The following is an 18,802-nucleotide window of genomic DNA, read 5'->3' on the forward strand; positions in this document are numbered from 1 at the left end:
AGACAGCAGTGCTAACCAGTGAGCTACCGCGCTGCACTTTTGAGAACTACTGCCAGTAAAATATTACAAAAAAACAAGGCAAAGCATTAAATCACGATTAAGGGTGATGTTTGGGAAACTCCACGTGAATTTAGTATTACTGTGGTGGTGGGGGGGACTAAATTCTCAACGATGCAGAGCATCTGTCCGGGACAGGAATTAGCCTGGTTTTCAATGTTTTTTCATATAAAAAAACTGCTGCAAATGTTACAGAAAACAGCAAACCTTCACGTTTTCCTTTTCACCTTAAGATTCTTGCTGAGCCGTCATGTGGACGGTGTCGCTCCGAGGTTATTAATGCGGGCGGACAATGTGCACACCTTTAATGAAAGCAATTCGGAAATAAATGTGCTCACTTCTTCCCCCACCCCCCCAGCTTTGCCCTGGAGAGTGGATTTTTAAAAAAAATTCACTTCAAAGCGAGGATGGGAAGCTGGGGGGAGGGGGGTTAGAGGTGGAGCTGTTTGTGTTGAAGTCATCCAGGAGGCGGGTCTGTGATGGATCAGACTCGGGGAGGGGGGGATGAAAGGACTAGGAAAGGAAAAATGGGGCGGAGATTGGCCAGTGAAGCCAGTCTGCGGAGTGACCAAGTGCCTGGCCAACGGGCGAGGATCCCTGTGGTCGCTGTTTGAAACCTGTCGCTAGGCTGGAACCGACAAGACGCGACGCCCAGTGTTTGCCAGGGAACAGCAAGTAACAACTTGAAGCTGTGTGTGTGTGTGTGTGTGTGTGAGAGAGAGAGGGACAGCTCTCAGGCTGCTTACAACTTCAACACATCAGCAGCAAAACCACAAAGTCTTCTCCTCCACAAGTTACATTCCAGGGAACTGCAGCTCTCCAGAAAGTTACCTCTTCTCTCTGCCTTGACCATTTTGCTTGTGACAATTCAAAAGCAAACATTATTGCACCGAGACTTTTTTTTTCGTTTCCCCCCCCCCCCCCCCCTTTTCTTATTGATGGCGTCTCAGCAATCTCGAATCCAAACCTACCTGGAGAAGAACAAGATCGCTTCCCTGTTCGAGGTGAGGCTGTTTTCTAATCAAAATCTGGCACATGGGAGAGCGGGCAGCCGCTGGAGTTTACCCTCGGTGTCATGTGTGAAAAGGTAACCACACAGCTGTAACCACTGACTCTTGTTGTAGCGAGATCCCAAGGGAATCTCCGATGGGAAATAGTTGATCGGTTGAAATGGGTTGTCATGTCTCGCAAGGTGTCTTTTTTTGGGGACACCTTAAGAGGGAATTCTGTTGTCTGAAGTGTTGTTACTTAGGGAACCAGGTGTTGGAAACGGTTCTTTTAGACGTTGTGACATTAGCTCATGGTTCACAGATTGTACAGAGGTTAAGTTTTTTTTGTTGCTGTTGGTTTCTCCCTCCCCACCCGCTAAACTTCCTAAAGCCGCCTTATGTACAAGTCCAGGCGTGAATGTACTGTTTTGTTAGTGTTTGGGTGGAGGATCCGGTGTTGGACTGGGGTGGAAAAAGTTTAAAATTCACAACAAATCCTGGTGATGTGTACGTTTTAACGTCGTTAGAGTTTGACGCCTCCGTAAGACTGAAACTGGACTTTTGAGTGAACCGATGGGATCTCCTAGCTGTCACTATTTCTGCGATGTTGCTAATCTCTCGCTAGCTTTTTGACTCTTGTGGTTTCCATTTCTGGCTTTTTTTTAAAAAAAACAAATCCTCAATTTAATTTGGTTACAAATTGTTTTCAATGTGTTTAGAGTCACGCCCCTGGAGCGAGTGGGACTTGAACCTGGACCAGAGGTATGGACACTAACACTGCACTACAAGTGCTGTTCATTTTTGTTTGAGGATAACAGGAAATGTATGTAATTGGAGCCAACATCAGTGCAGGAAGCATCCCTCCAGTGAAGGAGAATAGGCTTTGGCTGCGTGTTCACACGTGTTTCACAGCAGCTCCGCGGGGACCGGCTACACTGTGACCCTTAAAGGGACACCGCTCTGCTGGCTGTTTGTGTCGGTCTGTGTCTGCACAGCCCGCCGGAGTGGACGGTTCTCCCAAAGCCGGGCTGTCACCCTGATGAAATGGAGACCCTTCGCCTTGCGCTAAAGATTTGCCAAACGCTGCTTAATTGAAACGATGCCCTTCAATCTCCATGAATCCTCCTGTGTTCCAGAGTATTTTCAGAGTCAGCAGACAGCCGCGAAAAATTTCAGCACAGTGTGAACATGCTGTTTTAATAATTAAATGTGCAGGTATGGCCACTTTGCAGAAGCGATACAGCCGAACTGCTGCTTCAAATATTGGATGGTGACATTTTCCTCCCTTGCTTCTATTTTTCCTTTATTTACTCAAGATCTTCCTTTTTAGACGTGTTATATCATAGAATCCCTACAATGCAGGCCACTCGGTCCATCGAGTGTGCACACACACTCCCAAGAGTGTCCCACCCAGAGCCCTGGCCATTTCCCATGGCCAATCCACCCAGCCTGCACACTGTGGGTAGTTTAGTGTGGTTGGTCTATCCTAGTTGCACATTCTCTGTGACTGTGGGAGGAAACCCACACAGACGCAGGGAGAACATGCAAACTACACACACTACACACACACACACACACACACAGTCACCCGAGGTGGAATCGAACCTGGGTCCCTGCTGCTGTGAGGTGACAGTGCTAACCACTGAGCCAGTGTGGTACTATGGCATGAAACCAAAAATGTGGGAGTTAGGAGGCTGAAATTGTTAATTGCCTAATTTTCAGTTTTTACAACTTAATAAATTTGAATAGCAATCTTAACTTTTGGGTGTTGAACAATTGTGCATTTTTGGAAATGATGGCAATGTTCTCAATATTATAAAATGGTATGCAATTAGTAGTGAAGAGAGTACAAAAAATATAGAAAGTTTGCAATCTGGTAAAGATTGAAATATGCTTTTCTTGCTCATGAATCAATGATCAATTTTTGTCTGCAGCAATGTTCTGTGCTTTATTACAAAGAATCTCTGGTGTGCCGTCTACAATGATGGGGTCACTGGTGAATAGCTGAAAAATGTGTTGCTGGAAAAGTGCAGCAGGTCAGGCAGCATCCAAGAAACAGGAGAATCGACGTTTGAGGCATAAGCCCGTCTTCAGGAATGAGGAGGGTGTGCCAAGCAGGCTAAGATAAAAGGTAGGGAGGAGGGACTTGGGGGAGGGGTGTTGGGAATGCGATAGGTGGAAGGAGGTTAAGGTGAGGGTGATAGGCCGGAGTGGGGTAGGGGGTGGAGAGGTCGGGAAGAAGATTGCGGGTCAAGAAGGCGGTGCTGAGTCCGAGGGTTGGGACTGAGACAAGGTGAGGGGAGGGGAAATGAGGAAGCTGGAGAAATCTGCGTTCATCCCTTGTGGTTGGAGGGTTCCTAGGCGGAAGATGAGGCGCTCTTCCTCCAGGCGTCGTGTTGCCATGGTCTGGCGATGGAGGAGGCCAAGGACCTGCATGTCCTTGGCGGAGTGGGAGGGGGAGTTGAAGTGTTGAGCCACGGGGCGGTTGGGTTGGTTGGTCCAGGTGTTCCAGAGGTGTTCCCTGAAACGTTCCGCAAGTAAGCGGCCTGTCTCCCCAATGTAGAGGAGGCCACGTCGGGTGCAGCGGATGCAGTAAATGATGTGTGTGGAGGTGCAGGTGAATTTGTGACGGATATGGAAGGATCCCTTGGCGCCTTGGAGGGAAGTGAGGGAGGAGGTGTGGGCACAAGTTTTGCATTTCCTGCGGTTGCAGGGGAAGGTGCCGGGAGTGGAGGTTGGGTTGGTGGGGGGTGTGGACATGACGAGGGAGTCACGGAGGGAGTGGTCTTTTCGGAACACTGATAGGGGAGGGGAGGGAAATATATCCTTGGTGGTGGGGTGCGTTTGGAGGTGGCGGAAATGACGAAGGATGATACGATGTATCTGGAGGTTGGTGGGGTGGTAGGTGAGGACCAGTGGGGTTCTGTCCTGGCCTCCTCTATCGCCAGACCATGGCAACACGACGCCTGGAGGAAGAGCACCTCATCTTCCACCTAGGAACCATCCAACCACAGGGAATGAATACAGATTTCTCCAGCTTCCTCAATTCCCCTCCCCCCACCTTTTCTCAGTCCCAACCCTCGGACTCAGCCCCACCTTCCTAACCTGCAATCTTCTTCCCGACCTCTCCGCCCCCACCCCCAGTCCGGCCTATCACCCTCACCTTAACCTCCTTCCACCTATCGCATTCTCAACGCCCCTCCCACAAGTCCCTCCTCCCTACCTTTATCTCAGCCTGCTTGGCACACCCTCCTCATTCCTGAAGAAGGGCTTATGCCCGAAACGTCGATTCTCCTGCTCCTTGGATGCTGCCTGACCTGCTGTGCTTTTCCAGCAACACATTTTTCAGCTCTGATCTCCAGCGTCTGCAGTCCTCACTTTCTCCTAGTCACTGGTGAATATCCTACCCACACACACACTTTATCACAATCAATCATAGTTACAATAAAAATGAACTTCAGTCAATGTGCAATTGTCTATTGTGTCAAAGTAGTGTTGTCTATAGTGTTGGAGGAAAAACCAGTAAAATTAGTCAATGCTGTGTACTGTCTTGCTTGCCTCCAAATGGAAGTCCTGTCCGTTCATTTTAAGTTTTATTGGTTTTCCGTCTGTCCATCGCCATGATGAATATGCTTGGAACGTTGACAATATCCATTCAGAATTGTACAAAATTTGAGTTTTAAAGCAGCGAAGAAGAGTTTTTTTTGCAGAGTAATGAATGCAATTGTTTAACTTATTTCACGAGATGTTATTTTGTTATATTTCTAGTTAATTTAAAGTAAAGCTAATGTATTTGTGTTTATCAAATATAATATTATGAATGATAAACCAGATCAATACAGATGGATATCACAAAGAACGAAGTGCTGAAGATCTGAAATAAAAACAGAAATTAGTGGAGAGACTCAGGTCTGGCAGAAAAAGTTACCACTTTGTATTCAGTGATCATTTCTCAGAATGTTCTGAAGAAGTGTCAGTGGACTTAAAACATTAACTCTGTTTCTCTATCTGCAGTCCTGCTGAGTTTCTCCAGCATGTTCTCTAACATGCTAATTTGAGAAATTTTTTTATTGTGTCACAGACCACTTTACAACCAATAACTTGCCCCTGAATGCAGCATTATTTTTTATAGGCAAATAAAACAGCCAATTTGGAAACTGTAATTGGCCAGAAAATAAATATGTTTTAGTTGAGGACGGCTGGCCCCTAAAGGTCTCTAAAATAAAGTTCTGTTCAAATCATAGCACAGTATAGAAAATATACAGTATAGAAAAATCTTTCAAAGCTGCTTCAAAGACTGAAGAATACATTGAGTCAAGGTCTTGCAAGATATTAAGGCAAAAACCTGTGTCATAGTTTTATTTTAGCAATTAAACTTTAAAATGTAGACATTTGGAGGCATTTAATTGAAAAGCTGATGGGCAACTCTAAATGCTGTTCAAACAAGCTTGGGATTAATTATGCTTCAAGAAAAAAAATTGAAGTTTCTGTAAAATAGCAATTTGATTCCTTGTAGTCATGTCCTTTGGTACAGTGAAAAGCTTTGTTATGTGAGCAGTACAGACGAATCAATAGTAAGGCCATGCTAGATCATAAAGAGTGAGTCACCTTACGTAACTGTCCGTGTGGAGTTTGCACATTCTTCCTGTGTCTGCGTGGGTTTCCTCCGGGTGCTCCGGTTTCCTCCCACAGTCCAAAGATGTGCAGGTCAGGTGAATTGGCCGTGCTAAATTACCCATAGTGTTCATGAATGTGTAGGTTAGGTGCATTAGTCAGGGGTAAATGTAGAGGAAAAGGGTAGGGGAAATGGTAGGAGAAAGTGAGGACTGCAGATGCTGGAGTACCAGAGTTGAAAAATGTGGTGCTGGAAAAACACAGCAGGCCTGGCAGCGTCCGAGGAGCAGGAGAATCGACGTTTCGGGCATAAGCCTTTCTTCTTGTTGCTGCGGAAATGGAATCCGTGGATGGGAGGTTGGCTTCTGTGATGGTCTGGGCTGTGCACACAACCTTCCGTAGTTTTGCGTGGTCCTGGGCAGAGCAGTTGCTGTTAAGACCACACGTGTAAATGCTTAGGGAGACCGTGGGTTTTTATTTAATTTTAAACTGCTTGAATGGGTGTAGCCAGCTCTTTCAGTTCAGGATTTTTGGTTTTGATTTTTCAGTAACATCAGAAGCTATTGGGGTCTGAACAGAGTTGGAAGCTTCATAAATGTCTCCTAGCTTGTTATACTCTCTCTGAATTTTTTTTTTGTGATTCTTTTTTCCCTCCTGGATTGGAGAATTGTATATGAGAATCTGTGTCGAAATTTACTTTTATTTTTTGCACGGGGGTGTGTTTATGGGATGTTATTGACTTGGAACAGTGGATTAGTAATTGGTACTATTGCTATTCTGTTAAGTTTTCCAATAGAGTTAAACTCCTCTTTTCTCTGATTGTATTTTAACTACAGTATTTAAGTCAATCCCAATTTATTTGTTGAATAATTCGACCAGTCGCATTGTATCTGGGACAATCACTTCACCTCTTTTGCCTTTCAAAAAAAAATGTTAGGGTCTAAGCTACATTAAAATATTTGGAGGGGGTCTGGTCTGCTACATTTTTTGCTGACAGAAGCAGCCAGTTCAGTTTAAGGGGGGAAAAAACCCAAATGTATTTGCAGCTTCAGACGAGAGGATAGCCTTCAGCTCAGAGTTGGGAGAGCCAAAGAAAATAAATGTTAGGCCTGCGTTTCAAGTGGAGAAAATATTAATTTAAAATCAAAATGGAAAGGATCTGAGGAAGGGTCACTGGACCTGAATCGGTAACTGGTTTCTCTGCACAGATGCTGTCAGGCATGCTGAGCTTTTCCAGCAACTTCTGTTTTTGTATAAAATATTTCTTTTGTCAGCCACTGCACACTTCCAGTAAGATGGCAGCTGAGCAGGATGTTCCAGATGGAACTCCTCCACTCCACTCCCCCCTCTCCCCAACCCCCTGTTCTTTTCCTTCCTTCTTTTACTTCCCTCCCTCTCTCCTTCCTTCTTTCCCCTCTCTCAGCCTCAGACTCTCAGCCCCATTCTCCGAAGTGGATCAGCAGAGACGCTAGTGACCAGCGGCCTAGTGTGGGTAATGGCCTGGAGTGGAGCATGGTGGCAGCCAGTGGTCAGACCATGTGGAGCCCCCTGTATTGGTCTGCTGCAGAGAGCCCTTGGAGAGAGAATATGATGTTTGGCTTTTCAACTATTTGTTTTTTTTTCTGACCTATGGTCATACTGTGTAATATTTTTCTTTAATAGAGTCATAGAGAGCTAAGGCCCTTTGACAGAAACTGGTCCATACTGACCAACCTCTATAATTAGGAATTGTACCTAGGTACCTTTTGTACCTAGGATAAGTGGCAACTTAAAAACTTTTCACTGGACTTCTTTAAGTATATGTGGTAATAAAGTTCATTCAATTTAATAAATGCAAATGAGGTTTGAGCAGGGTTTGGAATTTGAGGGGAAAGGAGGTCAATAGACTTCATCTAGCTTGGAGCTAAAGGTGGAAATGCACAATGGTCCTTACAGGGTCTTCTGACAGAAAGCACTTGGAGTTAGCTCAGGAAGCATTAGGTAACTGGTAGTAACATGAGCAAGTAGCTGAGGTCTAGAAGCCACAGGGGGCACAATGGCTCAGTGGTTAGCACTGCTGCCTCAGACCTGGGTTCAATCTGGTGACTGTGCAAACCCCACATAGACATTCTCCCCATGTCTGCGCAGGTTTCCTCTGGGTGCTCCAGTTTATTCCCGCAATCCAATGATATAGAAACTAGGTGGATTGGCAATGCTAAATTTTCTATCGTGTCATGGCTGTGTAGGTTAGATGATCAATCACCTGATGAAGGAGTGTCACTCGGAAAGCTAGTGTGCTTCCAATTAAACCTGTTGGACTATAACCTGGTGTTGTGTGATTTTTAACTTTGTACACCCCAGTCCAACACTGGCATCTCCGAATCATAGGTTAGGTGGGTTAGCTATAGGAAATGCAGGGTTACAGAAATAGGCTAGTGGTTGAGTCTGGGTGAGATTTTCTTTGGAGAGTTGGTGTAGACTAATTAGGTTGAAAGGCCTGTTTCCACACTGGGGATTTTATCTATCTAATAGATTGATGACTGCTTAATTAAATTGATAATGGAAGGACACACACATAGGATCTTATCTCGGTGAATGATTTGCACTGTGGCACAGTGCTCCAGTGATTTCTCCGAGACTCTGGCTTGTTTGGTCATCCCTAAAGAATTCAAGGAACCTTCAAGGTTTTGCTGGGTAAGGGGATACCTGGGGAGGGATTGTGGAAGTTACAAACAGAACTGTGTTTATCTCACACTTCGGGAGTTCAAAACTAGGGGGCACATTGAGGAGAAAGTGTTAATAAAGGGCATGAGGTGCAATTTCTTTTATACAGTGGTTCGTGTGTGGGAATGAGCTGCTAGAGGCAGTTGTAGATGCAGGTACAGTTACAATATTTAAAAGACATTTGGAAAACTACATGAATAGGAAAGGAATGGAGGGATGTGGGACTAGTTTAGTTTGGGAACATGGTTGTTGTGAATAATTGGACTGAGGGGTCTGTTTGCATCCTGTATGACTCTATGACAATATAAAATGAATTAGCACTACTGGATCAATTTCATTCTAAAACAAAACTTTAGATGAAAGCATACCAATCAAATGGTACTGCAGAACTTAACAAATTATTTAAACTGCTTGAAGCCAAATAGTAAGTGTTCGGAAGGCCATGTTTCCAGCTTAGTGGTGAATGAATATTTCTGCATTGACATGGATATTCATTCCAGACTTGAGAACTTGAGGGTATAAAACATACCCCTCAAAACCTTTGTTTTCTTTTGAAGTGAAGATTACGGTGCCTGTAAATTTTTAATTGCATTTTTAAAAGTTAGTTTCCAACGGAAAGAACAACAAACCTTCATGTTTTGAGAATTTTACTGTAACAAACCAACTTAAATCAACATCAAGTAAACATTACTTCTGTAGGCAACCAATACACTGAACTGAAAGAAAGTTTAATATAACAAAACAACCCACATAATTTTTACATTGTACCACACTCTGTCAACTTGTAGTCTTAATATCTGTCTTCTCCCAACTTTAACAAGATCCCTTCCTCCTCCTTCAGCAAGGTGAGTCTTCCAGTTTTCATTTAAACCAAGTATTCTTCACTCACATGTTTTAGTAAATTTAAATCGAGTCCCCCATTGTAAGGTTCTGTCTAGATCCTGTAGCCTTTTTCGCAAGGAAAGGTTCCATCTCTCTAATCCTATCATTTGGTGATTCACCAATAAACGGTTGTTATTTCGGTCTGGCAAAGGAGAATCTGTTGTTGCCTGAACACCGTACGTCTGCAGCAATAAGGAAGAGCTGCCTTTTCTGTTTTGTGTCCAGATGTTGAGGCTCCCTGTTGTTTAGCTCAAATTTCAATTTGAGCTTCTCTCTATCAGCAACACACATGGTATTTATCTCCGTAGCCAGTTAGTTGAAGGTACGTCCCTCTTTCCATTCCTCCACTTTTACCTGAAAGTAAACTGTTTAAGCTTAAACTTTAACAATGCACAGCTTTATAAGATAGTTATGAATGGAACATGAACCTGGCTTCCCTGGGATTTAAAACTTTGTCACGATTTTGCCTTCAGGCTCTCCCCTGACAGATCACTCAATGCAGTTAATGACTGTCCCCTTTTTTCCGATAAACTATTTTACTTTCTCGAAGATTGTCTGGACCTCTCTAAACTGATGCTTTTATGAGGAAAGGTCATTCTTTATCCATCCTCATTTCTCCCTGTTAGTACATAAGCTTAACATCTTACATACTTTTAATCTACAGCAGTCTCACTTCTGCCATAACCACAATGTTTTTTTGTGAGCTGGAAAGTATACCATTTCATGGCAGCTATTTTGGCTGCACTTACCCTGAAGGCATTCAACTGGATCTGACAGTTGTCAGCTGTAGTGGAAAATACGGGATAAAGCATTTAACAACAGAATTAGTTGCTAATTTAGGGGACCCAGTGGTATTATTGCTGGGCTATTAATCCAGACACCTGAGTAAATGTTCTGGGGACCTGGGTTTGAATCTGAGATGGTGAAGTTTCAATTCAAAATCAATCTGGAATGAAGTATCTCATGGTGACCATGAATCCACGGTTGATTGGGAACCAGATGGCGTTTTCTGACAAAGTCCTCCAGAGAAGAAAATCTGCCATCCTTACCTGAGCTGGTTTACATGTTTACTCCAGACCCAAAGCAATGTCTGAACTGTCCTTCTGGGCAATTAGGGATGGGTAATCAATGCTGGCCCAGCCACCAATGCCCACATCCCATAAACAACAAGATGGGTCTAATTCCTGCACTCAATGGGCTCACCAAAAACACTCTTAGCTGGCCCCTTAGCTGAGGTGCAGTGGTCTTCAGGTTAAACTCCATCTCTTTCTAATGGGAAAGCAGCCTCTAGTCCCCTCTGTGACTGCAGAAGAAAAATAAAAGTCACCAATGAAGAAACAGCCACTACAATCTCTTCCTGATCTCTGGTTTTGAGCTAACTTATAGCTGGTGCAAAACTGAAACATTTATCATCAATATGAGGGATACCAGTGCTAAGAAGTCACATACCCTCGGGAGTCATAAAATAGAGATACTTATGACCTGTATTAATCTTTCAGAGATTATCAAGTCTTTCTGAAGTTGATGCAATTTTGTGTTAGAGATTTACTCCCAATGGGAACTGAATGGTACTGCTCGGTCATTCAATGCAAAAAAAACCTTAGCGTCAGCAAAATCCTTCTGAGGAAGTTAATGTAGGTGGATCTTTGAACAAGGAACATTAAACTCACTCACTATAATTAAGAAATTTTACTTGCCTTACGTAATGCTTTGTGCCTTATGAGGGAGGGCAGCATTTTACAGAAGGGTGATTGAATGCTCTGCTGCTGGAAGCATTGTTACGAGATGCATCTATGGTGATTGTTATAGCATCACTGGGTTTAATTGCTGAATCCAAAACATTAGCCCTCCCCTGGGGTGGATCCCTGCGTTGGAGAGCTGTCAGTCCATTGGATTACTCTCCGCTTGGCATCAACTGCAGCAGTGACCAAGACTAGGACAAAGAGAACCTTCAATTCAGAATCCTGGACTCCAGGACCAAGTAAATATGGGGGGGGGGCATGGGAAGGAGTAGGTGTGGCATTGTGGAGAGGAGGCCTGGGAGTTGGCTGCTGGCTATGTGGGGGAGCATCAGGATGGCGCAGGTCTTTGAGAAAAGCACCTGACGTGGAAAGTGGACTTTGTTTGGGGAAGGTATCCATTATTCCAGCCCAAACAGGGTGAATTGTTCAGATTCCACCCCCGCTCCCCCCCCACCTCCCCAACCTCATCCTCTGCACCTTTTGAGGCTGGGTGGCTCCAAAGGGAAGTGAGGATGTCAACTGGGGTGAATGTGGGTGGTCCCATGTTAGTCCTTGCTGAGACCTTGTCAAGTTGCAGTCAGGTCAGGGCTCGGTAGAAGAGTTGTGAGTGTGCTACCCAAAAACCTTATAGACTGTGCCCTGGGCTACATATGACAAACCTTGCCAAGTGTGATGGTGAACCATTAGACTTGGTCATGTGTTTTACAAGGTGCTTGTTTTCAAACTCATGCAGCTAACACATAAATCCCACTTCATCATGGAGTTCAGTAGTTCTACTTGTTTTTTGGGCTTGTTTTGAAGCTCCTATTGTCAAACTTCATAAAGGAGATCTGACGAAAGTAGCCTACTTAGATATCCAGACTGCTTCTGATTCAGCCCAATGGGAAGCTGGCTAGAAATACCAGTGTCAGGGATTAATGATTGGTTGATTGAGAATAGGAATAAATCATCCTTTCTGACATTGGCAGGCTATGACCAGTGGGACACTGTGAGGATCTAGACTTGGGCTCCCAATGGTCACAAAAAAAGTCATTGATTTCAAGATGGGGATCAATACAATATTTCTGAAGCTCTGGATGATGTAAGATTAAGTGCAGAATGTGTGTCATGAGAAAAATGTAAACTGACTACAAGAATATTTGGGAAACGCATGACAGATGGAATACAGAGTGGAAAAATGTTGAGGTTATTCACATTGGTCTGTGGAACAGAAGGGCCGCGTGCTGCTTTAAATGGTAAGAGGTTAGAAAACGTAGATGGACAAAGGATCCTCCACATCCTTATGGAAGGCTAACATTCGGGCACTGCAAGCCATTGGGAAGGTGAATGGAATGTTAGCTTGTATAGCATGAATGGTGAAGTCTTGCTTTACTTGTATGAAAGCTTGTTTACCAGGAGTACTGTGTGGAGATTCGGTCTCTTAATTTTCGGAAATATTATTGCCATTGATGGCAAAGGTTCACTTGTTCCCAGGCTACTGAGACTATGCTATTAAGGGAGATTGGACAAACCAGGCTTATATTCTTTAGAATTTTGATGAATGATAGATGATCTCATTGAAACTTGTAAAACACTTAAAGGACTAGACAGGTTAGATCCAGGTAAGACAATTTCTGTGATTGGGAAGACTGAGACCGATCTAAATTAAGGAGGTGCCCATTTAGAATCAAGATGAGGTTTACTTTTTATTCAGAGGGTAGTGAACCTCTGGAATTTCACAACATCTATCCATGTTGAGCCAATTTCCTGTTTATCATGAATGTAATGTTCTATTCCCACACTGGCTGAGATAACCAGGAAGGACTGTTGTCTCAACATTTCCCTCTTTCCTGAGGCAAACCATCAACATTCATAGAATCCCTACAGTGTGGAAACAAGCCCTTCAGCCCAACAAGTCCACGGCGACCCTCCCAGACCCATTCTCTTAACCTATGACCCTACATTTCCCATGGCTGATGCACCTAATCTACATTCCCCTTAACACTCTGGGCAATTTAGCACTGCCAATTCACCTAACCTATACATCATTGGATTGTGGGAGGAAACCCACACAGTCACAGGGAGAACGTGCAAACTCCACACAGACAGACATTCGCCCGAGACTAGAATCGAACCTGGGTCCCTGGTGCTGTGAGCTGCAGTGCTAACCACTGAGCCATCAAGTCATGTCTCTCTAATGACAGCAGCACTGTGGTCTGGTAGGACTGTCATGACTTTATACCCTTCAAGCTTCAGGACCCAATCCTGGTCAACGAGCAGTTAGCTGTCTGTGCTGGCTGCCCGATTTGACTTATTTATTTCATTACACATTATCAGTTCCATTACTTCATAAATCCTACACACATTCAGATAGTTTTTTTTTGTTATCTTTGTAACATGGTAGCTTTTTTTGGCTTATTCCAAGTTGTCTACCGGTCTTTTGACCCTCATTTTCCTGCTTCCTCTTTTCCACTCTTACCTCGTCTGTACTGTTTCATATGCCACATCTTCCCACATTTGATCCCGTGTCTGTGTTAAAAACCCTTCCTATACGTCTCTAGTTATACAGCTATATGAACACTAGCCCCGGTATGTTTCAGGTGTAAGCTGGCCCAACAGTCTTGCCCCCACTTAACCCAGTCCTGGCACCTGTGCCCCTGAACCCACACCAGTCTTTGAGCTATTTTTTAATCTCTGTGATTTGATGTCACCAAATCTAATTTGCAAGCAGCTCCAAAGCCTAGCTCTTGTGGTGGTGGGTTGGCACGGTGACTGAGTGGTTAGTGCTGCTGCCTCACAGTGCCAGGGACCTGGCTTTCACTCCAGCCTTGAGTGACTGTGTCTGTGTGGAATTTGCACATTCTCCGTGTGCTCCAGCTTCCTCCCACAGTCCCAAGATGTGCAGGTCAGGTGAGTTGGCTAGGGGTAAATGTAAAGTAATAGGGTAAGGAAAAGGGTCTGGGTGGGATACCCTTTGGAGGGTCAGTGTGGGCTTGTTGGACCAAAGGGCCAGTTTCCACGCTGTAGGGATTCTGTGATTTGATTCTACATCACAATGGAATATAAAAGCATCCTTGGAAATGTGGTAAATTCCCAGCTGTAACTGAAGTCTCTAGAAGGCTGGTAACGAGTTGAAAGTAGTGCAGTTTACACCAAATTAGTTGGTTGTCGTTGCCTTTTCCCGAGGATGGGAGATTTAAGATTAGGGGCCACGTTTTTAAAGGAAGAGGAGAGACATTTAAAAAAAAAAGACGTGAAGGGCCAATTTTTTTACACACAGGGTGTTATGAATGTGGAATGAACTTCCTGCTGATGTGGTCATAGTTACAACGTTTAAAAGACTATTGTATAAGTACGTGAATAGGAAAGGTTTGGAGGGATTGGGACCAGGAGCAGGCAGGTGGGACTCGTTTAGTTTGGAATTATGTTCGGCGTGGACTGGTTGGAGTGAAGGTTCTGTTTCTGTTCGGTATGACTCTGACTCTATGACTATCACTTTTTGGAGATTTTCATTTGTGTTCATAATAAGGAAACGGTTTATTAATGTTTTAGGAAACTCCCTTAACTGGTAGAGGATTGGATTCAGTTCCACTTTTTCTTGGACCCCAAACCCATCTCTCTCCTGCTCGAAATGTGTGTACACCGCAAACTTCAGTTTGCTAATATGATTTAAAATGGATAATTTGACCCAGCCAGATAGACGAATACTGTTCTTTTAATTAATCCTCTCACATTTGGATTCCTATAGTGCTGCATAAAAAGCAAATGTCAGTCATGTGTTTGCTCATTCAATTGACAGCCAGCATGATTATTCAATGCATTTCTTTTCATTGCCTGAAGCTCATGATGTTAAATCACTTGAATTTCTCCCTTCACCAAAGCATTTATGAAGCTGCTCGACATCAATCTTTATCAAGTTACAGTTCCTTCTCCTGACTTTGTGAGGTTGCCTTCTAAATGGCTATTCACTTCCTTTAAAAAAATCTTCGAATTTACCAGCACATACTTTCCATGTTTCATGCGTTCTTTTTTTAAAAAAATATTTATGTGACCTTGAATTAGGATGATATCTTTCCATGCCACGTTACGTTAACTGTACAAAAGGAACGCATTCAGAGCATGTATGTAGTTTCAATTGGCATTCACATTCTAAAACAGTATTCCTGATTTTATGAAGCAAAAACTGGGGATCAGAAAAAGCAAAATCAGAAATTGCTGGAGAATGCGTTGAATGGCATAGATTTGATGGGCCACGTCTGTACTGTATGATAGTACGAAACTCAGCAGGTCTGACCCTGCTCTGGGTTAGAATGTTAACTCTATTTTCTCTCCACAAATGCTGCCAGACCTGTTGAATTTCTCCAAGTTTTCTAAGCCTGATTTATGATGTGTTTCGATTGGCAGATACAGGGCACAATGTTGCAATGTGCAGCTTGATTGAGGTAAAAAGAGCAAAACTGCTGACAAGACCTCGCAGTGTAAATTCTATCATTGTTCAAATTCTAAAGTTAGCACCTGAAAGCCATATGCACAATTGTGAAAACCAAATTATTATTCCTGGACTGCAGTATTGCATTAACTGAGTGTTTACCACTGTGTGTATTCCTTTGTTTTACCAGACTGTTCTGCAAATGTTGCTAATGAACTGCAGTGTTTTTTTTAACCATGTGTTGCTGCATTGCAAGGTTCAGCCAAAGCTGATGAGGCCAAACTTCAGTCTGTTTCAAACTTCTGAATTAATTGGAAGGGGGAGGACAATTCCGAGGAATCCTGAATCTATTTGCCATGTGTTGTTTTCAGAACATCATCTCAACAGTTATTAACACCGTGTAACATTTCACTCCTGACTCCTGCTCTGTCCCACTACAATAAACCACCATCCTCTGACATTTGCAAGATCACCTTACTCCCATCTCAACACACAATTTGTAGCATATTTGTTATATCTGCTTAACACATACAGACACTGTCAGTACAGCGTTAATATAATGGCATTACTTCACAGAAACTGAAAGATGATCTGTGCTGTATAGGTGCCCAGATAAGTAATTTTAAAAATGTTTGTGAACCTAGTTGCTTTTGAAATAAATATTCCAAGCTGAAGAAAAGTGAAATCAGTTTTTTGAAAAAAAAAATCAATGGGTAGTTTGTCAAAGTACAACGTAATTGAAGTACAAAATTAAGAGTCTGACCACCCCTCTCCATAGGAGAAAGTGAGGACTGCAGATGCCGGAGACCAGAGTTGAAACGTGTGGTGCTGGAAAAGCGCAGCAGGTCAGTCAGCATCCGAGGAACAGGAGAATCGACATTTCGGGCATAAGCACCACACGTTTCAACAGCCCTCTCCATATCCTTTACCCAGTCCTACACTGAAAGGCCCTGTCATAACATGGGCTGCTTTCAACACAAACAACACCTCCTCAGCACATCGTGGTCCCCATTGTCCGCTTTTCTTCCTTCCTGGCCTACTTCAACTATCTGTGCAACCTCCAATACCTCCCTCCACCTGACCTCTCATCCTCTATCCCTGGGCTCTGTTACGACTTACCCACTCATTTGTTCCACCAACACCTCCCCCCCCCCCCCCCCATGTCAGCACATGTACCACATTGCCATAGCTACTGTCAGTTCTGAAGGAGGGAGTTTTGTGTTAACTGTATTTCTCTCTCCATCAATGCTACCAGACCTGCTGAGTTCCTGCAGCAATTTCTGTTTGTGACAGTCCTGGTCTCTAGGTGGGGTAGCCACATGTTAATCCTGTTGTAACTCTCTGTGGTTCACATTGCCTTTTGCGTATAGTCTCTTGCAATGAATGCAAGGTGGTTAAAATTTGCCTTCTGTGGATATCAGGGAGCGCTGGGTTAGGTGTGGTTTAAATGTCCAGGTTCACAGCTGAAAATCATCAAATGGTCTTTTACTCTCTCACTGATTTGTCTCCTATCTGAAACCTGACTAACTTTTGGATATTGTATATAATTTAAACACAGTGTTGTACAATATCCTTCTCAGTAATAACCTGCCATAGGATGACTATGGATGTGCATGGTTCCAAAATTAGTTTCTTGGTAACCTAAGCACCTCCGCGGAATATTGATCAATTCAATTTGTTAAAACTTGCACTTATATGCTTGAATGGATAAATGTTGAATGCCATTTCAGACGTGAATGGGAACATTGAGGCAAAATCACAAAGGGAGATATTAAGTCTGGTACCTCAAGCTTGAATAGTAATAGCCCCTTGGTGTGGAGATCCTGAATTGATTGTGATACAATCAAGTGCCCCAGCTTTGTGCTGCCCACGCATCATTGATTTTTTCCTCGCAAGAAACACTAACATGTAGTGGCAAAGCTGAAAGACAATCCTGATACTACACAAAGCCAGCCTGTGCTGCTTAAACTGGTGGTGACTCGAACCTGCTCTCAAGCAGTCACAGGGTAAGTTATTCCATGTTCTTGGAAACATTGTGCAATTTCTCAGTGTAAACAAGATGGCTCTGAGTTGTTGTGCCGGAGGTCTGAAAGAAGGCGACTTGCCTTGTACCCAGACAACAAGAAATCAATACTGTGGGATGTGTGATTGGAGTGCAGTTTAGGATCAGTTGTAGTTCTGAATGAAAAGGGACCTCATTCAGGATTATGATTAGATTAGATTCTACAGTGTGGAAACAAGCCCTTCAGCCCAACCTTATTCCTGATGAAGGGCTTATGCTCGAAACGTCGAATTCTCTATTCCTGAGATGCTGCCTGGCCTGCTGTGCTTTGACCAGCAACACATTTGCAGCTTCAGCCCAACCAACCCTCCGAAGAGTAACCCACCCAGTCTAATGCATCTAACACTACGGGCAATTTAGCATGGCCAATTCATCTGAATTGCACATCTTTGGACTGTGGGAGGAAACCGGAGCACCCAAGGGAAACCCAAGCAGACGCGGGGAGAATGTGCAAACTCCACACAGTCACTCGAGGCTGGAATCAAACCTGGGACCCTGATGCTGTGAGGCAGCAGTGCTAACCACTGAGCCACTGTGCCGTATATAATTCAACAATTATGTTGAAATATTTTGGCATACGTTATGAAGACTTTTATAAAGCAGCTTTGAATAGTGAAAAGGCTGATTTAAGTGCATGGGAGAAAGTGAGGACAGCAGATGCTGGAGATCAGAGTCGAGAGTGCAGTGCTGGAAAAGCACAGCAGGTCAGGCAGCCTCTGAGGAGCAAGAAAATTGCCGTTTCGGGCAAAAGCCCTTCATCAGGAATGCTTGCTACTGCCTGAATTCTTTGGATCATGGGTGAAGGTGTAGTGAGGGGTAGAAGCAAAGAAGATTTGAAGATTTAATAGGATTTTTTTGGACCACATATCTTCCTTTTATTTTTGAACAAAATTGATTCACTTTCATTGACCTTTCCTTCATTTCCCCTAATCTGCTTCTCCAGAAGTGTATAGTGGTTTGAGAATCAATATAAATATGTTTCTGTAAATGTGTTTAATTTAATCTCCCTGACACAAGGAGAACATGCAAACTCCACCCAATCGGTCATCCAAGGCTAGAATCAAACCCAGGTCCCTGGCACTGTGAGGAAGCAATGATACTGTGCCACCAATCCACCATCAAACTGTTTCCTAAGCCTCAGAACAAGAACAAAATCAGATTATTTTTAAATTAGTGTGCTTTTGTATTGGCTTCCATGTGTGGGAGCCACTTTAAGCCAGATGCTGCAGGGTTTAATTCAGATTTCCTGCAGTGGGTGATGTAAACATTTCCAAACCATTTTTACAAGTGCTGCTTTAAGAAGTTGATATAGGGCCATTCGTTAAAAGTTACATATTTCAAAGTA

At 43.5% G+C, this 18,802-nt stretch overlaps 1 protein-coding gene across 6 annotated transcripts in view; it reads left to right on the plus strand.

The window, feature by feature from the left end:
• Window positions 1–563: 563 nt before the first annotated feature.
• c4h8orf34 (chromosome 4 C8orf34 homolog) overlaps window positions 564–18,802 on the plus strand; it is a 329,014-nt gene continuing 310,775 nt past the window's right edge. Inside the window, exons 1-2 of one of the 6 annotated variants that reach the window (XM_060824118.1) lie at window positions 564–732; window positions 1,766–1,808. Coding sequence is in view for 2 of the 6 variants with exons in the window: in XM_060824114.1 (XP_060680097.1) it covers window positions 996–1,061 (66 nt within the window). In the remaining 4 variants the exon portion in view is untranslated. Of the gene's footprint in view, window positions 733–919; window positions 1,062–1,111; window positions 1,145–1,765; window positions 1,809–2,235; window positions 2,262–18,802 lie in introns of those variants that run through there. The other 5 variants (XM_060824116.1, XM_060824114.1, XM_060824119.1 and 2 more) reach the window with 5 other exon arrangements.

Source organism: Hemiscyllium ocellatum, chromosome 4 (assembly GCF_020745735.1).
Source record: "Hemiscyllium ocellatum isolate sHemOce1 chromosome 4, sHemOce1.pat.X.cur, whole genome shotgun sequence".
NCBI lineage: Eukaryota > Metazoa > Chordata > Chondrichthyes > Orectolobiformes > Hemiscylliidae > Hemiscyllium > Hemiscyllium ocellatum.